The sequence below is a fragment of the Aphanomyces astaci genome (assembly GCF_000520075.1).
Source record: "Aphanomyces astaci strain APO3 unplaced genomic scaffold supercont1.30, whole genome shotgun sequence".
Taxonomy (NCBI): domain Eukaryota; phylum Oomycota; class Saprolegniomycetes; order Saprolegniales; family Verrucalvaceae; genus Aphanomyces; species Aphanomyces astaci.
The window spans coordinates 677,614-699,573 of record NW_009798293.1 but is presented as its reverse complement, the minus strand read 5'-3'; the positions used below and the strand labels follow the sequence as shown (position 1 = coordinate 699,573).

At 45.4% G+C, this 21,960-nt stretch overlaps 8 protein-coding genes across 11 annotated transcripts in view; 4 read left to right on the top strand and 4 right to left on the bottom strand.

Annotated features, from left to right (window-relative positions):
- Window positions 1–7,584, bottom strand: part of H257_10913 (hypothetical protein) — a gene marked incomplete at both ends in the record, with an annotated part of 13,465 nt that extends 5,881 nt beyond the window's left edge. The window contains 35 exons of the mRNA XM_009837662.1: window positions 182–248; window positions 306–450; window positions 539–632; window positions 694–758; window positions 852–939; window positions 1,001–1,111; window positions 1,199–1,304; window positions 1,373–1,505; window positions 1,820–1,891; window positions 1,966–2,032; window positions 2,115–2,198; window positions 2,253–2,293; window positions 2,345–2,397; window positions 2,461–2,592; window positions 2,667–2,713; window positions 2,800–2,932; window positions 2,987–3,046; window positions 3,408–3,483; window positions 3,748–3,816; window positions 3,868–3,933; window positions 3,986–4,022; window positions 4,081–4,161; window positions 4,235–4,320; window positions 4,372–4,510; window positions 4,693–4,749; window positions 4,935–5,047; window positions 5,118–5,252; window positions 5,559–5,669; window positions 6,071–6,124; window positions 6,178–6,247; window positions 6,646–6,755; window positions 6,808–6,881; window positions 6,939–7,104; window positions 7,148–7,255; window positions 7,315–7,584. Coding sequence (XP_009835964.1) covers window positions 182–248; window positions 306–450; window positions 539–632; window positions 694–758; window positions 852–939; window positions 1,001–1,111; window positions 1,199–1,304; window positions 1,373–1,505; window positions 1,820–1,891; window positions 1,966–2,032; window positions 2,115–2,198; window positions 2,253–2,293; window positions 2,345–2,397; window positions 2,461–2,592; window positions 2,667–2,713; window positions 2,800–2,932; window positions 2,987–3,046; window positions 3,408–3,483; window positions 3,748–3,816; window positions 3,868–3,933; window positions 3,986–4,022; window positions 4,081–4,161; window positions 4,235–4,320; window positions 4,372–4,510; window positions 4,693–4,749; window positions 4,935–5,047; window positions 5,118–5,252; window positions 5,559–5,669; window positions 6,071–6,124; window positions 6,178–6,247; window positions 6,646–6,755; window positions 6,808–6,881; window positions 6,939–7,104; window positions 7,148–7,255; window positions 7,315–7,584 — 3,320 coding nt within the window. The remainder of the gene's footprint in view (window positions 1–181; window positions 249–305; window positions 451–538; window positions 633–693; window positions 759–851; window positions 940–1,000; window positions 1,112–1,198; window positions 1,305–1,372; window positions 1,506–1,819; window positions 1,892–1,965; window positions 2,033–2,114; window positions 2,199–2,252; window positions 2,294–2,344; window positions 2,398–2,460; window positions 2,593–2,666; window positions 2,714–2,799; window positions 2,933–2,986; window positions 3,047–3,407; window positions 3,484–3,747; window positions 3,817–3,867; window positions 3,934–3,985; window positions 4,023–4,080; window positions 4,162–4,234; window positions 4,321–4,371; window positions 4,511–4,692; window positions 4,750–4,934; window positions 5,048–5,117; window positions 5,253–5,558; window positions 5,670–6,070; window positions 6,125–6,177; window positions 6,248–6,645; window positions 6,756–6,807; window positions 6,882–6,938; window positions 7,105–7,147; window positions 7,256–7,314) is intronic.
- Window positions 7,585–7,641: 57 nt separating this feature from the next.
- H257_10912 lies at window positions 7,642–11,177 on the bottom strand. Of its 2 annotated transcripts, XM_009837660.1 has the most exons (13): window positions 10,910–11,177; window positions 10,753–10,868; window positions 10,485–10,677; window positions 9,874–9,943; window positions 9,744–9,825; window positions 9,415–9,699; window positions 9,302–9,335; window positions 9,204–9,253; window positions 9,077–9,142; window positions 8,633–8,716; window positions 8,360–8,581; window positions 8,229–8,306; window positions 7,642–8,170 (listed from the first exon to the last, which is right to left on the bottom strand). In XM_009837660.1, the coding sequence occupies exons 1-13, from the start codon at window positions 11,145–11,147 to the stop codon at window positions 7,706–7,708; spliced, it is 1,983 nt and encodes a 660-aa protein (XP_009835962.1). In that variant the 5' UTR covers window positions 11,148–11,177; the 3' UTR covers window positions 7,642–7,705. The 2 variants fall into 2 exon arrangements, with proteins under 2 accessions (XP_009835962.1, XP_009835963.1); XM_009837661.1 differs by having other exon boundaries at window positions 7,642–8,581.
- Window positions 11,178–11,382: 205 nt separating this feature from the next.
- H257_10911 (CAMK protein kinase) lies at window positions 11,383–13,473 on the top strand. Of its 3 annotated transcripts, XM_009837657.1 has the most exons (6): window positions 11,383–11,743; window positions 11,793–11,995; window positions 12,041–12,208; window positions 12,276–12,443; window positions 13,055–13,095; window positions 13,140–13,473. In XM_009837657.1, the coding sequence occupies exons 1-6, from the start codon at window positions 11,389–11,391 to the stop codon at window positions 13,432–13,434; spliced, it is 1,230 nt and encodes a 409-aa protein (XP_009835959.1). In that variant the 5' UTR covers window positions 11,383–11,388; the 3' UTR covers window positions 13,435–13,473. The 3 variants fall into 3 exon arrangements, with proteins under 3 accessions (XP_009835959.1, XP_009835960.1, XP_009835961.1); XM_009837658.1 differs by lacking the exon at window positions 13,055–13,095; XM_009837659.1 differs by having other exon boundaries at window positions 13,055–13,473.
- Window positions 13,474–16,029: 2,556 nt separating this feature from the next.
- H257_10910 (hypothetical protein) lies at window positions 16,030–17,753 on the top strand (the record flags this gene model as incomplete). The annotated part of the gene is made up of 4 exons (XM_009837656.1): window positions 16,030–16,209; window positions 16,260–16,594; window positions 16,642–17,253; window positions 17,300–17,753. The coding sequence occupies 4 exons, from the start codon at window positions 16,030–16,032 to the stop codon at window positions 17,751–17,753; spliced, it is 1,581 nt and encodes a 526-aa protein (XP_009835958.1).
- Window positions 17,754–18,030: 277 nt separating this feature from the next.
- On the bottom strand, window positions 18,031–18,357 carry H257_10909 (hypothetical protein; the record flags this gene model as incomplete). The annotated part of the gene is made up of 1 exon (XM_009837655.1): window positions 18,031–18,357. The coding sequence occupies one exon, from the start codon at window positions 18,355–18,357 to the stop codon at window positions 18,031–18,033; it is 327 nt and encodes a 108-aa protein (XP_009835957.1).
- A 423-nt stretch (window positions 18,358–18,780) lies between these two features.
- On the top strand, window positions 18,781–19,734 carry H257_10908 (hypothetical protein; the record flags this gene model as incomplete). The annotated part of the gene is made up of 5 exons (XM_009837654.1): window positions 18,781–18,820; window positions 18,875–18,973; window positions 19,054–19,106; window positions 19,148–19,364; window positions 19,523–19,734. 5 exons carry the CDS (start codon window positions 18,781–18,783, stop codon window positions 19,732–19,734), a joined length of 621 nt encoding a protein of 206 aa, XP_009835956.1.
- A 250-nt stretch (window positions 19,735–19,984) lies between these two features.
- Window positions 19,985–20,750, bottom strand: H257_10907 (hypothetical protein; the record flags this gene model as incomplete). The annotated part of the gene is made up of 2 exons (XM_009837653.1): window positions 19,985–20,380; window positions 20,496–20,750. The coding sequence occupies 2 exons, from the start codon at window positions 20,748–20,750 to the stop codon at window positions 19,985–19,987; spliced, it is 651 nt and encodes a 216-aa protein (XP_009835955.1).
- A 418-nt stretch (window positions 20,751–21,168) lies between these two features.
- H257_10906 (hypothetical protein) overlaps window positions 21,169–21,960 on the top strand; it is a gene marked incomplete at both ends in the record, with an annotated part of 3,299 nt that continues 2,507 nt past the window's right edge. The window contains 2 exons of the mRNA XM_009837652.1: window positions 21,169–21,228; window positions 21,262–21,582. Coding sequence (XP_009835954.1) covers window positions 21,169–21,228; window positions 21,262–21,582 — 381 coding nt within the window. The remainder of the gene's footprint in view (window positions 21,229–21,261; window positions 21,583–21,960) is intronic.

Genomic DNA, 21,960 nt, shown 5'->3' with positions numbered 1-21,960 from the left:
CAAACACAAGACATAAACAATATTAATTCACCCAAGTCGATCAAATATATATATATACATCAAATAAACACAAGACAAAAAACATATTAATTCACCCAAGTCGATCAAATATACATCAAACAAGAATCGATGGAGTCGTTGCTCAGCAACGGACGACTCGTTTCACAACCAACGCATGTACCCCAGAGGCAACGACGACACGAACGCCTCTAGGGCTTGGTCCACGCCGTCGGCATCCCATGTCGCTTCTACCAACACATGAGAAACAATTGCATATAAGCTAGAAACAATTGAATCTATCATACGTCGAAATAGCATGTGGTAACTCGATTGAAACGCAGGAAAGGCTACTGCATGTCGAAACATCTGACTCGAATACGTGACGATGGGAGCCAGGAGCTGGCCCTGCACTTGCGCCTTCAACACGCCCATGTCCAACGCTGTAAAGTCCTACTCGCAACATCCATGAAATATCAACTTAAATCTTATTTTTTATTTCCTTTTAGAAATATAATCATATATATATTTAGTTTCGTACCTTGGAAGTAGACGCCCGAGGACGCAGGCAGTGCACAAAGCGGGGCTGGACCACGTTCAACTTGTCCACAATCGCTTGCACATGCCCCTTGAACCTACAGCCACAAATGTGGTACTCGATGAGACACGAAAATTCGATATTTCGCTAGTTTATACCGAGCCGCCGAGCTTTGCCGTTTCGTTTCTTGGTTTACAACGGAGCGTTGATGGGTTTGCAGCGACTACATATGTATATTATAATATTCGTATATATATATATATATATATATATATACACGAATATCAAGTTGGCGTGTCTTGAGATATTAAAGTACCTGGATGAATGGATTCGATGACGTGGCCATGAGGTGAAGTAGAGGCTGCAGGAAGTCTTGGCTGTTCTTCAACACAAAATCCGTTGCGCTACAATGAAAATAAGAACGCGTGAGAAATATTTCACCTCGGTTTAGTGACATGACCCTACTTGTACGTGACCGAGCTCCGGTGGTGGTTGACAGTAAACTCGAGCGGATCTTTGCGAACGGTCAACCCCGGATGATCGGCATTGCGTGAATACAAGGCCCGAACAAACCGACTAGAAAAATAATATTATATTAAAGCAAAAAACAAAAAATATACAAAAAACAAAAAATATGCAAAAAACAAAAAATATGCAAAAAACCTGTTTTTCAGTTGTTTCGGGTCGTCTTCGTTGCCATGCAGTACGGTGGCTTCATCCAAGCAGGCCCACACCCCCACGGGACTGCTCATCACTTGGAGTCCAACCCCTACAACGCCGTATATATATATATAATATATAGTAGAATTACGACTGATGTGTAAATAATATTATTACCTTCCGATATATTCAAAACGCTCGACCAGTACCGCCCGAGGCCTTCAGCAAAATACAGCGCGCCTTGCACTTCGCCAGCGTATTCGAGTTCGAAAGCAGACAATTTCTCAGTCAAGTAGTTGATGCACAGTTGCTACAATAAACAATATTCAAACTCCAGTTTTAAAACTCTACTAGAAAGTGTTTTCACCATTCTAGAATGTGCTAAATCGTTCTAGAATTTCGTGGTGGTGTTTAAAAAAGGAGACAATATTCAGAATTCGCTATAAACTTCCAACATTCGAGTGGTTTGGCGAATCATTATTGAATCACGCTGGAGATCGACTGGTTGAATATATTTGTCCTCTCTGTACGAGCCAATCAAATCCACTCAAAAATGGAGTAGCCAATAGCGTCGTCGATTCGTGATTCGACGGGATATGGGCATTTATACCGAATGCACCATACCTCGAACGAATTGGTTCCAACGTCTTCAAATCCAAACACGTCGACCAACGTGATGTCGTGCACGAGGTTGTCCTGATTCACAAATATGATGGTAAGAATCCAGGAATTTATATATATATATTATTGGGAGGAGGGGAATATAGTACCTTGGGCACCCTGCTGCTTCGATTGAGAAGACTCACCAACGCACTGAACAAACTGTCGTAGAGCAGTCTAAATCCCAATATATAAATATATATTAAATACATATCACAATGGAAAAATGAATATTACAAATACACGATATTCATATCACCTGGCAAAGCTCTCCCTTGTGATTCGTGCTTGACGGGCATGTACTTGGAGCTCGTACACTTCATCCTTCTTGGTCACGGATAACCTACTCGACATATTAATAATATATATCTCCCAACCAAGCAACATGTAAACGCACTGCTTGGTACATAGGACTCGCACCACGTCGTTGGCTTGGATCTACCTAAGCGTTTAGTGGAGGTGCAGATAAAACAACCAAGTGCAGCATACCGAGAGCAAATCTGCGACAATGTGCAGCTCCGAGTCGTTTTGGATGCGCACTCCTACAGATAGATAGATAGGTACTCCAATCAGACCTACGAATGTATCTAGAAGAAACAGCCAACCAGTGGCGACCCCCAACTCGTTGAGCGTATCTTCAAACCCAATATTGCCCAAATACAAGACCGCCGAAAGCACGCGAAACATGGCCGACCGCTCGCCTTCGGACACACCCACCAAGTCCAAACAGCGCAGTACTAAAATATCGAGAGTGTCAATATATATATATATATATTAATTTAAATATATATTATATTTATTCTACACATACCTCGATCCCACCGCACCCGGTCGTCTTGGGTGGTGCTCGTGCGTACACTGCATATATAATATACCTCGTTAAATATATATATATATATATATATATATATTCCTATGAAGAATCCCTCGGTTTAAGAACGCACTTGGTCGATGCGAGCTTGGACGGTTTGCCCAAGTAAGCAAACGTGGCGGGGGTCGTATGCTTCAATTGACAGTCCTCAACCACGGCGTCGCTTGCCCCGACCAGCAGCGCGTAAAAAATGTGAAAGTTGGCATCTACAAATATATATATATATATATATAATATTAGGTTTAAAACGATCGTTGTACCGTCCGGGTTCAAGCTCGTCACACGCGACGTTTCCAAAAAGAAGGGCTGGATCGACCCACCTACAGTTTAAATCACATCAAAACCTACAGCAAAATGGGCAAAAGTATATGTGCACATAAATAATATATATCTATTCTAGCGATATTAAATTCCATAACAATATGAAAAATGTAATACAAGATATATTAATATCAATGAATAAATTTTGTAGAATAAATATGATTTAAAAAAAACTAAAGCACTCATTAATTCTATTCTATATAATATATATATATATATTATATAGAAAAAAACTAAAACACTCATTGATTCTATTCTATAATATATATATAATAGAACATAATTAATGAGTGTTTTTAAAACATATTTATTGTAAATATATATATATAAATATTTACATAGACCGTCGTTCTCTATTACCCAAGAGGTGACCCGTGGTCGCGTGAATAGAGAACGACGTGGATTTGCCAAACCGCGACGAGTTTGGGTTGTGCACCTAACGAGTAATAACATGATTAGTTGGTGGATTCGTTAGTTGAATTGGCAGTTGAGTTAGTTGACATGAGTAGTTGGTGGATTCGTTAGTTGAATTGGCAGTTGAGTTAGTTGAAATGAGTAGTTGGTGGATTCGTTAGTTGAATTGGCACTTGATTAGTTGAAATGAGTAGTTGGTGGTTAGTTGAATTGGCATTTGATTAGTTGAAATGAGTAGTTGGTGGATTCGTTAGTTGAATTGACACTTGATTAGTTGAATTGGTACCGTCTTGGCATTTCCAAAGGCTTCGAGCAGCTCGTTTCCGTCCAGAAGCACCGACGTCAGTCGCGCCGCCTGATGGAGTTGCAGAGTCACTTGGAAAAAGAGCTAGAAAGTACGCCTTACATTTGGGTTTTTCACGTAAAACACAAACTGCTCGTCGTCTTCGAGCCGTTGCAACTCGTCGTAGTTCTATTCACAATTCGAATCAAAACGCAGCTTTGTATGGCTATGAAAGGCGTACCCCGAAATAGTGTGAGTTCATGTGCAGTTGCGGCAACCTACTCGACACATGACAGCAACTCGAGCAAGGATCATACTAGTCTGTGCAGAACTTACTGTTTGATTCCGCCGCTGCTGGCCAGCATTTCGGGCCATCTGTCGGGTGTAATGTCCAAGTAGATGGTTTCGTAATTCACACTAATTTCACCAGTGTATTTAGCCTCGTGTCTCGAGTTCACTTTGTAAAATATTTGTTCAAATATCAACGTACTGTTTGAGCCGCAACAAATCCATCAAATGGCTTTCGTCGCTTCGCATTTTGATAGTACTTTTCGTGGAACTGGTAAACAATTGCACCTACATCTCGTAATTTCAGTCTCACATGTATCAAATGTCCATTCCACCTACCTGGGGAGGCTTGACTGCTTGCTGAACCAACGCAATGTACTTGAGCACTTGCTTGGCCAGGTCCGTCTTGCCGCTGCCCGACTCCCCCAGCATCACAATGCACTCGTCTTGCTTGTTGTTTTGCACACTCGCCAGCGTCCTACATCATATGTGTCCATAGGATCACACTAGCCAGCACAGTATTGCATGTCCATATATATATAATATATATATAATACCTCCATATATATATACATGCAGGGATGATCACATCAACAACACACATGATAGAATATATATACTTGATATATTATACATATATGAAGATATCAATATATATACCGTTTGGCCAACGCAAAAGGATGGGGGCTGCACGCAGTGGGGTCGTGGTCTCGGTACCTACCACAAAATCGAATACGTCATATACCCATATGTCTCTACCACCGAAACTCGTGCACACAAGTAGAATATATATATACCACAAAAGCTATATATATATATATATATATACCACAAAAGCTAGTTGCAAGCCTAAATATACTTTTCCCTAAACATTCTAGTATATAAGCACACTACTACCATACCACATGGCCGTGGCTTCGTCGTAGATCGAATTGCCCGCTGCGTGGTGCACCAGGCGGGGCGCGGGGTTAATAGCTATCAGCGTATCCCCCACATCCGTGTATATGCGATCTCTCTACCATCATAATAATTATCATAATATTTATCATAAACATAATTTTCTATTTCTTCCATGTCGTTCGTACATCAAATCGGTCGTGGAGCAGAGTCGCCAACTTCTCTGGCGTCCACGGACTGCTTGGAGCCCCCTCCGTGCAGTTTAAAATGTCGTCCGATGGGTCGCGATTGATATTCCACGCACGTTTGGCTGTCAGCGCTTCCTAATATTCCCCAATTTTTTGTGGATATATATATAAAAAAATATTTTTATTTTTCGTTGGTTTCATGCAATATAATCCCCAATCCCCAGTTTTTGTGAATATATATATATATATATTATTTGGTATAAAAATTAAAACTATGATAAATAAAAATATGATATAAAATTTTCAAATAAAAAAACTTTACTTTATTTTTACAATATTTTAAATAATATAAAATAGGCGAATATAACTCAATTGGTAGAGGGTCAGATTGTGAGTTTGAAAGTTATGGGGGGGGTGATTTATCGAAATGTATACACGTACTTGCTGATACAATTGATGGTACTTGGCCATGGTTTTCGATCGCGGCGAGGTTGCCACGAACGACGCGTCCAACGTGTTAAAGTACCTCGCGACTTTTAGAGGCAGCGGTTTCTACAATATAAAACCATTTTAAAAGATAAAACCATTTTAAAAGATAAAACCATTTGAAACGATAAAACCGTGTTAAAGGATAAAACCGTTTGAAATGTGTCTTGGAACGACGTATTTGTCATAAACATTGTCACATCAATGTGGACTTTTCAACAGCATCGCATGCAGTTTTGGCCAATGCAATTAGAATGTCCAATCCAATTGGACGAATATGACATTTCAACCAATCATCGATCATCCTACTTTGGCCCAGCAAATGTTGGGCCAAGTCAACCGCACATCTTTTAAATTGTACTACACCATACATTGAATAAGCTAAAATTCCGACCCAAAGCAATCTGACAAGTCTAAATTTCAGCGAAAAGGACACATATAATATATATATATTCGCGACAACGTACAGGTGCAATGTCCGTGGTCGGGGTAGACGGTGGCGTCGTCGAAATAACTGATTCCTGGACACATAATCACAATTTCGATCTCATGCTGATGTATGACGTGATGGTACCGCGATAGGACCGGGGGGAACTGCCAGGGACAAGCGACGCGCTTGCACTTGGGCTTGGGCATCTTCGTATCTGAACCCCCCCAACAAATATACATTAACGCAAGAATATATACTTAGTATATAATAAGGAACGCCAAATATACACAACAGCAACAAGTGCCAAGTGTTTAATCTAACCTGGAGCGACGACATGGAGAATGAATCGACACAACCAAATAAATGTCCACAAGAATCGTCGGCAGAATGAGGGTTTAGCCAATCAGATTGCAGAAAACAACCATCGTCAACATCTAATTAGTGTGTGACTTCAATTAGTGTGATACCAATCTCCACAGGACACCTTTTTACATACAAAGTTCAGGACAAAGTTAAATCGATCGATGGATTTGGCATAGAAAATGAGCACAAAAGTCAGCCAAATTTTGGGTAAAACAAGGACAATATGACGGTATGTATAATCGAACGTACTGGTAGCGCAACGCCAGTGCTTGTTGAAGCACTTGGCTGTCGTGGACGTTCATGTTGGCCCCCAGAGCTTTTTCATGGGTAAACACAATGCTGCGACACAGTTCCAAGTACTAGAACACATACCAAATCAAGCCCTGAAACGTCAAAAGGATAGGACTCTACTTGGTCGTGGCGCCACTTGAGAGGGTCCTCGTCCCACGTTGTGTGGGCCAGCGCCACCAATTGCTGCAATTCCCCTGCAAAACACATACCCACAACATGAGCGACGGAACCAACACGTCGAGAGGACCGACCCAGTTCGATCAAGACGCAAAACGTATCCCGGGAGCTTGAAGCGGCAAGGACGGTCGAGGAGCTGCTAGGGTCTGTCGTCGACGAAGTTTCAGCCAGGGATAGCATGCGTTGCGGCATCACCATGGACGGGTATTGCATGGTCGTGACGCGGCGAATGGCGTCAATCTATCACCCATGACGACATGCATATGTATATCGTCCCACCCACCCATTCCGATCGCTCGACTGACGTCAACGCAAACATGGTCAACGTATACGGCTTGGTAGCGTTGAGGTCGGAGGAAGTCGCTGCTTTTTTCAAGTCGAATCCAAACAGCTACATGACGAGGCAGGCGGCTGTCGTCCTCTCTTTTATGGGTTGACGGATGCACGTACCTTGTCGTTCTTCTTGGTCGGATGCGGTGCGACGATGTCCGACATGGCCAGCACGACCGAGCCCTTTTGCTTCTTCTTCTTGACGTCGTTCAAGTACACGAGGTGGCCGTCTGCGTACAGGACAAAGTACCGCGACTTGATGGTCGCAAACAAGTGTCCCTTCTTCCTCAACCATCCCTCACGAACAATATCCGCATCCAACATCGACTGCTGCGCAGGACTCGACCCCGTCGACGACAACGACGACGTGGACCGCCGCATAAACATCATGCTTTCGTGCTACCGTAGCAATTTTTGATGACGTTGTTGACTTCACCATCTTTATCCGGACGATTCCACAGTATCCGACTCAAATTTCATTATCCGGCATAATACTCGATTATCCGTACTCTTATTCGTGCATTTCTTGGAAGCGATATTTGAGCTCGAGGCTTTCCATGAGCGAATCCTCGACGCCGCGGTAGCTGTCCAACATGTCGTCGATGAGGTCGATCTGGCTCGGGTCGAACTCTTCGAAGAACTGAAGCAGACGTTCGCGGTATGGATTGGCCGGCCGACCGAGTGGCTTGTTGGATTCTGGCAGCCCGTTCAACAACGCAATGTCGGCGGCCGTGATCGTGCTGGGCAACGGCGACACTTCCGGTGCTTCGTTCGTCGCGGCCGCAGCACGATTGGTCTCGTCCACGATTGTGCGCATCTGGCTCAGTAGCAACTCGTTCTGCCGCTTCAGGCTCTGGTTCACCATCCGCGCCTCGCACGCTTCGGCTATCGCGACCGCCACTTGACCGTCGGTTTCCCGCTTCAAGTTGCGCAATTCCGTCACCAGCACCTTCTTGTGGCTTTTGTACTTGACAATCTGCCGTCACCCGCGTGAATATCTATCTCCACTGGATACACTCGACATGCATACATACCTGCTGGTTGAGCTCGGCAACGTGAAGCACCGTGTGCTCCATCTTGTCGTCAAACTCGGTCTTGGCCGCCGCCAAGTCCTACCAGTTCCCAGGTTAATGCGCGTCATGCATACTTCAAACATCCAACGAACATGCGCCAGCCGCTCCAGCCGATCGCCGCCACTGCCCACAGGCACATTCTGGTGCAGCGAATACCCCAACTGCGCCCGAACGCGGAGCAAAGTCAGCTCGGCCTGCCCCAGCTCTTTTTCCAGCGCTTGGCGTACATCATCCTTCAAGTGCAAGTTGCCTTCCTGAGGTGGTGACAGACTCGCCGGATCAATCTTGTCGGCATAACCATCGAACTCGTCAATCTACCATATTATCATCATTGAAATAACAACATGCCAAGGATATATACACACCATGGCCCATCGATGCTTTTCCAAGAGCAGCGCGTCCCGCTCCGCAACGACGGCAGGCCAACTCTGCCGTTCGCGGCACAACCGCTAATACCCCCCACAATCAACGAGTTCAGTTCGGTCCATATATATATATATATATATATATATATTGTTATGTGTTCATTTTCTAAGCTGGAGCGACGTGGAAAATGAATCGACAAAACTAAATAATTTATAGAAGAATCATCGGCAGAAGAATTGAGCCAATCAGATTGCAGGAAACCATCGTCAACGTTTAATTAGTGTGTGAAATCAATTCGTGTGATACCAATCGCCACAGAACAACACTTTTCATACAAAATATTCAGTACAAAGAATCGATCGATAGATTTGGCGAAAATGAGCATAAAAGTCCACATTTTGGGTAAAAGAAAGACAATATATATATATATATATATACTGTACGTCGATTTCGTCTTGTTGGGCTTGGATTTGAACACTCATGTCAGCTAGTGCCACGGCATCGGCTTCCTACATCATGTATCCAAGGGAACTCTGAATCAACAAATTCTAGTGAATCGCAGTGATTTACGGTTTTGGCAGCGGCGAGTTGGACTCTGGACAATGCTTGATCTCGCTCCACTGATCATTCATCAGTCACTATGTATTCTCATATATAGTCATTCATACCTGCAATCCTCGCCAGCGAATCCTCCAGCCGTTCCTACCCAAACACCCACACGATATATATATATATATATTCTATATTCTCCATGGATACACATATCAAACCAACGATGTACCACTCGTTGCAGCAGCGTCATGTTGAGGCCATTGAGCTCTTGCATAAGACTGTTCTCGTAAGCACTGGGGGCGTCCGTGTTGGTCAGCGGCGGCCGGCGCGACCCGAACAGCCGCGCCGCGTACGTGGCCGTCGTATGCATGAGGCCATCCATGAGCCATTGAGGGGTCAGCTGCTCGAGCGACGGCATCGCCAACGGAAGGCGACCCCCCGACGAGGTTTTGACGACCGGCGACTTTTGCAAGTGGAGGCAGTTGCCGGACGTGGGCCCCGCTTCCTTCATGGCCTAAGTGAAGGTGGCTCAAGCTAGATATATGAGTCGTTATGTACCTGGTTTAACGCGTCGGCCGCGGCGAACGCAGAGTCCATCATGTCCTTGCCGATCACATGCGCCAAGTACAACACAGTCTTGCTACATATGCACGCGATGACCAATTATAGTGTGACGACGACATGTTACTTTCGAAGGCGAGAGTACGCGTTGTCCCAGCGAAGGGTCACCACGCCAGGCCGAGTGCACGTGTACATGCCTATCATATCCGAGGTAGGTTAGCATTGAAGACAAGTGAGCAAAGGAACATGGAACAGTAGTCGATGTATGTATATATCTATATATTGTGAATTCCCTATAAACTTCCAAAAAATATTGAATCACGCTGGCGTTCTGATTGGTTGAATGTACTTGTTTTTTTTCTGTAAGAGCCAATCGAATCCACTCAAAGTTGGATTAGCCAATAGCGTCGTCGATTCGTGATTCGATTCGACGGGGTCTGGAAATTTGTACCGAATATACCACAATATTGTTGTGTGTATATTCTAAACTGGAGCGACATGGAGACTGAATCATCGATGTACTACGCAAGAATCATCGGCAGATGGATATATTTAGCCAATCAGATTGCAGGAAACAACCATCAAAATCGCAGAATTAGTGTGCGACTGACATTAGTGTGATATCAATCGCCACAGGAAACCTTTTTACATACAAAATTCAGTCCAAAGAATCAATCGATCGATTTGGTGAAAAGTAGCACAAAAATTAGCCAAATTTTGGGTAAATCAACAGTATACCTTCGACGGGCTTGGAGGTGGTTTGATACTTGGTCGCGGCGTGGAAGATCTCCGTGTACATGGGAAACGGCGTGTGGAATTCCGCGTAAAACTCAATGTCGTAGTCGTCCACCTCAAACTTCCATACCAACGTTTGCCCCGCGGACGCGACTTGGAGCTGGAGCTCATGCTTGGACCCGCGCAAGATGTTGACCTACAGAGGTTGTGTTGCGTCCATGCCGTTCAGTAGGTTACGTGATGATGCATGATGGTGGGGCGGTGGGCACACCTTTTCATATTCGAACGGCTGCAAGATAAAGTCGATTGCGGTCATGTGCGCGACCCCGGCGGCCCGCTCTTCGTTCACGAGGGCATGAACTTCGTCGCTCTCGTGTACCGCACCGCCTAGAGGGCATTAGCCACGTACGTTTAGATTCGGGACGTACATTTGAAGTACACCGTGAGCTCTGCACACAGGACGGCAAGCTTGGCGTCGGTCGCGGGCGACGGAAACACTGGAAAGCTCGGGATGTTCAGCGTGCCATGCTTCTTGATGAGGAAAGCATGCAGCTTTTCCAAGGCCACATACGAGCGCTCGACGCATACGACCTGACTCTGGTCGCTGAGGGAGCTTACAACCAGCTGCACATTCGTTCCCGATATCGATGTCGCCACCACATTCATGCTCTGAGGTTGCTTCAATGTGGCGAAGATTGTTCTTCAGTTAATATCCGGTTACGAGACGTGATTTCCTCAACGTACTCGACATTGAGCTCAATAAGATAAAACCAATTGGTCTTAATTATTATATTACATTCATATTTGTATGATTTCAAAATACCACGAATAAAATTATGCTAAACTTAAAGTACTTCACATTCAGGAATCGTCAAGTTTATCCGGACAATCAAAAGATACACACAAGATGGGCAACTTCTGTGGCGGGCTCTGGTGCTGGAGCGGCGATGACGATGGCTCTACGAACAACTTGAAGCACTCCTTTAAGGGACCATCAAGTGGCAGCCTTCTCCGAACCGTGCAAAACCCTGACGTGAGCTCTCTCATCGAGATCGAGCACGAGGCAAAGCGCAACTTCCATGACACGTTCATCTTGGGCCGCAAGTTGGGGTCGGGGTCGTTTGCGATGGTGTACGAGTGCGGCGAGATCGCCACCAAGAAGACATATGCGTGCAAGGTCTACGATCGGCGCAAGCTTGACGCTGGGGCCCTCGAGTGTGCGCTGATGGAGCCGTTCTTGCTTCGACGCATGTACCATCCAGGTACGGCAAGCAAAGAGTTGTGCGTTCGTTGACGCATGGACATATGTAGGCATTTTGCGCTGTCAAGGGTTTTACAAAGAAGACGACATGTACATCATGGTCATGGAGGAACTTCGCGGCGGGGACGTGTTTGACAAGTTGCAAGAGATCAAGGGCGACATCCACGAGCGCGACGTGTGTCGCCTCGTCAAGATGTTCCTCGAAGCCCTTGCGTACATCCACGCGCGCAACATTGTACATCGCGACTTGAAGGTACATCCAACAATCGTTCCTTCTGAATCCATCTTAAAACTGTAGCTGGAAAACCTCATGCTCGACTCCACGAGCCCCACGACGTCGACGCTCAAGATTGTCGACTTTGGCTTTGCCATTCAATTGCCGACCAAAGATGCAACCTTGACCGAAGTGCTGGGTACACCAGGATACATGGCGCCAGAAGTGATCCAGGGAGGTCCGTACGGAAAAGTACGGCAATTTCATATCATATCGTATGAATCTTCCATGTTGACGACGGACATCCTGGACTATGTAGCCAGCCGATATATGGAGTGCAGGGGTGGTGGTGTACACGTTGCTGTGTGGGTACCCCCCGTTTCACCACGACCGTATCAAGAATATTCAAACGCTACTTCGATCGATATGCTGTGGCTATTACTTCTTCGACTCGGTCTACTGGAATGACATTAGCCTCGAAGCCAAGGTATACATACAAATCATATATTATCTTTTTTTTCTTTTACCCAAAATTTGGACTGCTTTTGGGCGAATTCTTTGCCAAATCTATCGATCGAATCTATCTCCTGACTTTTGTATGTAAAGATCGCCCAGGATCACACTAATTTCAGTCGCACACACTAATTAGATGTTGAATTGGTCTAAGAGTGAATTTGATTGGCTAGTTGATACGTGTTGTGGGTTTTGATTGGTCGATATATCGATTCTCTGTGATTGGGTATGCTGCTCATTCGATTGAGCACCCACCCCACTGGAATTTCGAATCGACAATATTGTGCTTTCGAGTGAAATTTCATTGTGTTGTGGCGTGGTTTCTCGTTGGAATATATTAAATCGATTTGATTGGCTACCTCAGATGAGCTCAAAATTATTAGCCAATCAAAAACCCTCTCAATGAAATTCAACCGATCAGATCGATTGTGGATCGGTTTGGTCAGCGCGATTCGATTGCACCCCCTCCCCAAATTTGTATCAAATCGACAATATATATATCATTGAATCCATAAACGTCCCTAAACGGATAGTATACGTCTAACTCTCCGTCGTATATATTATCACTGAGCCCAAATGTCTTAGGATGTCATTTCACAGATGCTGCGTGTGAATCCTGCCGAACGGTAGGAATTTCAAAAGTCGACTGTTCTCTCACTATGTACATCAGCGCCACGGCGGCCGAGTTGCTCGAGCACAAGTGGTTTACCCAGCAACTTCCTCCGCTTCCACCGTCGCCGCGTGGCGCCACGGCGAATACACTCAAGGCGATTGGACCCCTCCGGTCGTTTAACCGGATTTTACGCGCCAGAGTTGCCGCCCAGCAAACGTCGGACGATTCCCAGCTTCGCAAACTGGCCGAGGACAAGGCGAATGCCCTGGAGGACCGACCAGACTTGCCGCCTTCTGTGGACCTGACCAAGACTACGCTGCTCCCGACGACCCGATATAACGTCATTGAATAAACCACAACGATCACCGTGGCAATCTCAGTATGATGTTGCGACACTGCTACATAAAAACACGTTTGGGCGGCAGTTGGCTGCTGAGGTGACAAAATGAATGGCGTCGACCATGACGTATTGGGCCATGTGCCCGTTATATTTAGGCGTAAACTACCCATTCCATCATCGCTAGCTAATTGGTTTTCTTTTCTTACCAGTAAATACATTATATATAAATGGCTTAGGCCGAGTCTGGATGCCACAGAAATGTTGATATCAAATAATATTCTGACGGGGCATTCCCTTTTCAAATGGGAGGTGAGACAATATTTGGAAAATATATTGATGTGACCTCTGGATGATTCAGGATGGAATGAGAACTTTCGGTGGAATATCATGCATGTAAAAATTGACCAGTTGTAGTTGAAATTTTTTCTGTCAGAAAAGAGTAACATTTTGACGTATTATGTCCATTTATATACTTCGAAGTATGCCAGATTTGGTAGCCAAACACACAAAAGCTGTCATTTGAAAAATTGTCGAAATATTCCTGAAAAATTGCAAAACGAGGTGTCTTTCGACAATTTTTGTGGGAGGCAGAGTGTCCCATATTCATTATATTATATCTACGTTTCATTTATTTGGTTGTCTGGATCATATCCTGGTTTTCCAAAAAAAATATATTTCGAAAATTTGGTTCATCGTAATTCGAACAATTTGGTGGATACCTATTTTTGATTGTCTTTGTCAAACTCATTTCAAACGAATACGGAGTTATTGCCAGCTTTCAGAAAATAAAGTCCGTTGAACGTCTTTTATACTTTTTGGCAAAAAACGAGTTATGGTGAGTCTGGATGTAAAAAAACACTTTGAAGAAGCCAAAATCTTCGCTATTTTGGCGGCAATCTCTACGAAATCGACAAAAAATGAAAATATCTCTGTCTGGATCGAAAGCTTGGAGAGTTTTTCTCAAAGCGAACCTCTTATTTATTTTTCGGCCAAAAACGCGAAATTTGACAAAGTATTGACTGTGAATTCTCCAATTTTTGGATCCAGACAGAATTGTTTTCATTTTTTGCCGATTTCTTAGCGATTACCAAAATATCGAAGAATTTGGTCATTTTTTTACATCCAGACTCACCCCAAAATCTTCTGTACTTTTGCAATTTCTAAGAAATCGGCAAAAAATGAAAATTATCTGTCTGGATCCAAAATTGGAGAATTCAATACTTTGCCAAATTTCGCGTTTTTGGCCAAAAGATAGTGAAGAGGTTCAAGGGTCATATTTTCTGAAAGTTTGCAATAACTCAGAATCGTAGATTTTCTTTCGAAGTCAGTTTGATCCAGGCAGTCAAAAATAGGTTACAACCACATTCTTTAAATTACTACACCATTTTGCTTTTATTTTCAGCTTTATTTCAAAATATTTCCACCACCAACATCGGATATATTTGACACACTCGCCAATATAGTTTCACCCAACCTCCGTTATATTTCAGCCAGACGTAAAATATCGCCATTAAATATCACCCAACCTGCCTTATAATTCACCCAACCATAGGTTAATTTCACCTTTCGAAATGGGGTTCTCGATTTAGGCGCATGCGCCTCTGGCGCATGGTCCGGTTAAAAGTTATCCGGACATGCATCCTTATTTGAGGTTTCAAAATTGTCAAATTTGGGATTGTCAAAAATAGGATCGAAGTACAGCATTGTGTGGCAGAGATGAAGGATAAGCGCAAAAGGGACTACAACAAAGACAAAAGGGACTACAACAAAGAGACCCGGACGTGTATGAGGAGAGACAAACGTCAGCTATCGAAAAGATAGTATAGTTAAGCACTTGATCAAGCACAGATCAGACGAACATGCCCAGAGCATTGAATGGGACGGGGCAAAGAACCCACTGCAGCCGCGACAACACTTTGAGGAGCGCGTAAACGTAAACTTGCCATGCTACCATTGATGACAAGTGTGTCACTTCGGACAACTCCACCAGCCAAAACGGTACCATAGTTTATCATGATATTACTGATATACTAGCGAAGAAGATGGTGGCGGCGACTTTGACGAGCGCCTGGTTGCACTCCCTGCGTCTTTCCACTCAGCGATTGTCATAAATATATTGTGAAAACAATTATTTAAATATATTGCAATAAATATTTTATTATATTGTGCCTGAACAATAAAACTATTTATTGAAAGAGTGAAATATATTGCAATGGTTATTGTTTTCCCCAGAATTATTGCAGTTATTTTATTGAACCCCAAGTAATATTGCCATAGTTATTGGTTTCCAGAGAAATATTGCTGTTATTTTATTGGGCCCCAAGAAATATTGCAATAATATTGGTTTTCCGAATCCAATAACCCAGATTGGGCAATTTATGAGCACCCTACAATATGACTGGTCAATTCTTTGGCTGGCTCACATGTTCCCATCTATTATCGCATTGGGGACTCGAAAGAGCTCGCAACATCACGCAACACAAATACCAAATGACTGGAACACGTCAGCAAGTCCTTCGACCCCAGCCCTCGCATGAGTCTTGGACCACGAACGAAATCGTGGACGTTTTCTTCACCCCCCCGATCGTAGACCCCGTTTCCGGCGCAATGACATTCAAGTGCCGCTTCTGTCCTCCGACTCCCAAGGGCACTGTTCGGGTCAAGAAATCTTCTGGGAAGAGCAACGTTCGCTCCCACGTGACGTACAATCACACTGCTACTTGGCAGAAGACTATGTCTCAGTCAACCTACGGCGGCCTCGACGCGCACCTCATCCCATCAGCGTTCGTGAACACCAAGAGTGAACTCGTCTTCAAGACCCTCGATTGGATTATCAGGGACAATCTGCCTTCAGCTGGTTTGAAAAGAAGTGCACCCGTGAGTACGGCTCCTTCAAGGGACTATCGCACAATCAAGTCAAGCAATTCATGCATCTGCTGCGCGCCTCAGTCGTCGAAGATATCATGAAGGAACTGCCGGACAAGTTCGGAGTGGTCCTCGATGGATGGACACACATGAGTGAACACTTCATTGCACTGTTTGCTGTTTACGTGAATGCGGGCGATCGCAAAAAGGTCCTGCTCTCGATGACGCCTCTAATTAAAGACACAAGCCTCGCCAATGTCCAAGGGGTTGATGAACTCCAACCGAGCCCTGAGACCGATGAAGTCGTGTCACACACCGCGGAGAAGCACGTTCACTGGATTCGGAAGCAACTAGCCAAGTTCAAGCGCTCTACCTCCTGCATCACTTTTATGTCGCGGACAATTGCTCCGTCAACAAGAAGATGGCGATAGACATGAAGGTACCTCTGCTCAGATGTGCATCCCATCGGTTCAACTTGGCGGTCCAAGACCTCATGAAGGGCGAGTTTGCTGACCTGCTGGCGAAAGTCCAAAAGGTTATGTTGTCATGCAAAGCACTCAACAATGCGGCTGAGTTGAAGAAGCTGACAGCGTTGAAGCCGAAGCTCCTTCAAACCACACGTTGGTCGTCTGCGTTCGAGATGTTAAGACGCTTCCAGAAGCTCCTGCCTTCGCTCGAACAGATGCCCAAGCGCGCGAAACTGAAGATGTCGTCCAAGGCAATGCTGAAGCGGATGGAACGCTCCCTCCCTCTCCTAACCAAGTGGCAGAGCGTGACGAAGTACTTGCAACGTCGCGACTGCTCCGCCGCGAATATCCGTGTCATCTTTGATGAAGTTCTCTCCGAATGGCCTTCGATGGAAAGTCGCCTTGCTTCGGAAGCGAGCATAGTCCACTGGAAGGAATTCGAACACGCCGCCGTAGCCTTGCAACAGCGGGTTGCCCTGACTGCTGCCGACAAAGTCGTGTTGGACAAATTCAAGGCACCCAACTCCGACCCCAAGACGCGAAAGGACGGCCGAGACGTTTGCAGAGGACACGGTGACGGATGGAGACATCGACGACGGCATGGCGTCTGCATACGACCCAATCTTGAAGCAACTGCCGCCTACGTCAAACGGCGTTGAGCGCTTCTTCTCGGCTGCCAAGCAAGTCTTGGGCACGCAGCGGAAGGCGATGAGTCCGGCGAATCTCGAAGACACCTTGTTCCTCAACGTGAACGCCCGCTTCTGGGACATCAACAAGGTCGCGGTCCTCATTGCGGCGGACACATCTGGTGGTATTGGCGACGGAGCCCCAGAGCAAACCGAGGTTGGTGACGACGACGATGACGACGTGCAAGGAGTCATGGCCAGCGACGCAAGCGACAGCGACCAAGACATGGGCGAAGGACTGATTTCAGTGTTCGTGGATGGCGACAGCAGCGACGGAGACGAAGAGGACGACGACTGCGAATCAAGAGGCTAAGGACGGCGGCGTAAACAAGGAAGCAGGTGGACAGAGCATAAGCAAACATCAATCGGATTCGAACCGATACCTCTGACTAATGTCAGCGTTCAACCATAGAGCTTTGATGTTGGGGGTGGAGGTGGATGACCAAATGGATAATGAGCTGTGATATTTGTGTTTGCAAATTGAGAACAAATATTTCACACATGCGTAATCATAGCGTGACATGAGGATGAGATCATCAAAATGATTGAGTAAACGAATGATAGAGTAATCGAATACGCACCTATATGGACTAATGGGCTGTCCATACCCGCGCCTCATGGCCAAAGTACCTTCTCGCTAGGACTCCAAAATTGTCAAAACTGAACTTGATGTGCCACGGCACGTCGACCGGCCACTGCGCACCTCTTCCTTGTGCGTGCAGTATAGCGTATAGCGCCTCATGATCGGAAAAATTCTTTCCCGTCCGGGAGACTGTGAACCCTTGGGCGTGTGCCCACGCCTGGACGCTCGTGATGAATTCATTTGAGTTGTTGAAGTTATGGTGCATAACGAGCAAGTCGCGTCTGGTGGCTTCGTTAACCCTATTCTGGTCATCCAGTGTGTGTTGGCTGCTCATCCCGCTGCCTTGTTTTGAATGTGAGCATCGCAAATTGGTCAAAGCGTGTGCGGACCATTCAAGCGATTCATCCGTATAATTTTTCGGTCTATATCGACAGTCCCATTTTTGACAATTCTGAAACCTCAAATAAGGATGCATGCCCGGATAACGTTTAACCGGACCATGCGCCAGAGGCGCATGCGCGTAAAACGAGAACCCCTTTCGAAAGTATAATTCACCTATGGGGCTGGTCGCGGAATAAAATTCTTCAAGCCGAGCAGGATGAAAAATACTTTGATTGGTCAATTTAACCGGAATCCGAAGAACATAGGTGCCAATATTTGACTCGTGTGGCTGGGACGGATCATTCCAGCCATGTACCAGCCTGCAACAAGCCCAGTCATTTGTGAAACAATCCAGAGAAGGACGACAACCCTCGATATGGACGCTGTCGACCAAGAAGCCGACATTGATCGGAAAGGTACGCCAATGCATGGAACAGACGCTTACCAGATGTGACGATCAAATGTACTAGACCGCAAGCCGGCGAAGCGTTCAAGGAAGTACCAGATCAAGGCAGAAGGACAGGCTTCGTTTTGGAACGAGGCAACGACGATTGCCGAACTGCGTTGCGGTACAAGTCGAGCTTGGTGAACCGATTTGAGTCAAAAAATAACGCAGGCAAGCGTGTTGCATACGTTATGCTTGATGCAGAGCTCAGCGTTTCGATGGAGCGAGAGTTTACAGTCCTACAGATCCAAGACAAGGTGCATTCATTTTACACTTCTAATTGTTTTCGTCGACATAGCTTGCAAAGCTCAAGACTGAATGGTCCATGTCGAAGCCAAGTTTGCCGGCTCCAACTGGAAACGTGAAAAAGGTGGCCCTCCCACAGTTTTACGATGTGATGCTTGAGTACTGGGGTGAGAAAGTCGGATTTCAGCGGGAGTCATTGATGTCAACGGACGACGCCAACGATTATGATGGCGGCGCGATGGATCCAGCTGAAAAATCGCATGTATCTGGTATTAAATTTTTACTTCAATATATATAATATTTTTATGAAATCACACGCCAAAATAAAAAATCATTCTTGTAGATCCTATCGAAATTTATGGCGACGATGAAGAAAATCCTCCTTCATAAAAAGTAAAACGAAGCTCACTTTCTGCCGCAACGCCAGTGTCACGACGCCCTGGTGACGCGATTGAGGCCGGGCTCAACGCAGTGAAGGAGGGTCTCATGTTTTTGGGCACATCGATGGCCAGTGTACAACCACCCGCCCCAATCGCTAGCTCAGGCACGAGTTTGGATGATGTTGTCCGTGCGCTAAATGCGCAAGTGGCAACAATGGACAGGTTGCTTGCTCATATTGCAGAAAAGTATCCTGAATAGATGTACCGTGTGCAAACAACAAGTATATTAATATATTACTTGTGCAATTCCATTTCGCTTTGCTATTGCCAACCGACGGAGTAATTTGTTCGTTTCGGAATCTACATCGTCGTCGGCCTCTTGAACGTATTCATTTCGACACGACGGCGGCACGGGGCGCTGAAAAGGCCATCATTGAAATACAAAAAGATATTGTGCAATACGAAGCACGACAGTGTAATCGCCAACGTCTGCTCCAACGATTTTTCGTTCATGGTTGTCTTAAGACTCGGAATCGCTCCTTCAATCGTCCAAAAGCGCATTCCACCACCATTCGCGAGCTGGAGTGTTTGTAGTTGAAGTTCTTTTGCAGCTTCGACAAGATACCACCTTTCTTGTGGGGCAAAAATGGTGTCATTAACCAAGGCAGCAAAGTGTACCCTGCGTCACCAATAATGAAACAGCCAATTGGCATGCGCCGCTGAATGGACTGACCGAACGTTGACGCTTTCCAAGTCTTTTTGTCGGAGTACGAGCCTGGGCGAATGTCAACGTACATGAACCGAAGGCTTGCATCGACGACGGCTTGCACGTTCAGGGACGGATCGCCGGTTGTAAAAGCCGTCGTAATCTCGAGGACGTTGAATATCAAATAGGGTTCCGTCGACTGCGCCAACAATACCGTGAATGTCTTGCTTTAGTGCAAACTTTGCCTCAATGGCTGCCCAATCCTCTGCGATTGTTGGCAAATAAATCCACTCCTTGGCGTTTTTTGTCAGCACTCTGACAAAGGCAGCAATGGTGTCGACACACCATGACTTTGACATCCCAAAAGCAGCCGAAGTCTCTCGGTAACCTCCTTGGGACCTCAAAAAGTAGAGAAGCACGACCAGTTTCTTCTCGAATGAGTGGTTGGATGCACGGTGGTAGAAGTCGACCATGGCGGTGCGAAACCAGGCGACCAGCTCCAGGAACGTAATTTGGTCGCATCCCAGGTTGTCGTGAAACCACGGATGGTAGCGACGGTCACCAGGCATGACGTCGAAATCAACTCGTGTGATTGCCAAGACGTTGAACTTCTCAGCAACTGATGGGACCAACGCATTTGCCGCACCAAAGCACACAACTGATATAGTAGCTGCAACGGCAGCAACCACCACGGGGACGTGCGGCATTGATTCAAAAGCCCGGGCACTCTTCCAGATAAGCCCCCGGTCACTAATTATAATAATTTTTTTCAATCCCAAAAATTCATCCGGATAAAACATCCCTGCCTCGACCGCCAAACCACCTTCGACCACACACATAATAATGACAAGCAACCAAATCAAGTCTAGTATTGGCCCCGATTTGGGCGCGAGAAACGACCGGATAACGTTTTGAATGAATACAAATCACTTCTTATCCCCCGCTATTGTCGAATTCATCAACCAGTCCGCACGTTCAGGTGTCACGATGGACGCTCAGTACGACCTGCACGACCTTCATGACTTCTCCTACAAAGAGGTCATGAAGGTGACGTGCGATGAAGATGCCACTGTGGCATAGTGCTTAAAAGTTGGCCTGCTCAAGAACGTGATGCTCTGCCCAAAGTGCGACGGCGCCATGACCATGTCCGTCCCAACGAAGCGTTGGCGCTGCCGCCGGTCTTCTTGCGGCGATGTCCAGCGAAGCATCAAGGCGGACTCGTTCTTCGCCAAGTCAAAGTTGCCATTGACGAAGGCGGTCCGCCTGATGTTTGACTGGGTATCGCGCAAGTCAGTCTCCGTGGTAACGAAAGAGCAAGAAGTGTCGCCAACCTCGGCCGGCGACTGGTTTAACTTTTGCCGCGAGGTTTGCTCAGTCGAAATGCTAACATGCGAAATGAAGGTACGTAACTGAATTCATCTATTATCTATTCATTCATACTTTGAGTATTTTTCTGATATGTAAATACGTCTATTCATTTATTCCCCGTGTATATGCAAATGCATGTACCGTAATTTGACCACATATATATGCACATACTACTGTAGTCCACGTAGTTATATATTCACCATGCATATGCATATACACGTATTTATTTCTTCCCCACGAATATATATATATATACATGTAATTATTTCTTCCCCATGAATATGCATATACATGTATGTCTTTATCCCACATGAATATAGATTTACATTTATGTACTACAGTATGCATGCATTCACCTTGTATATTTTTCTCTCATATATATGTATGTATGAGAGAAAAAATATACATATC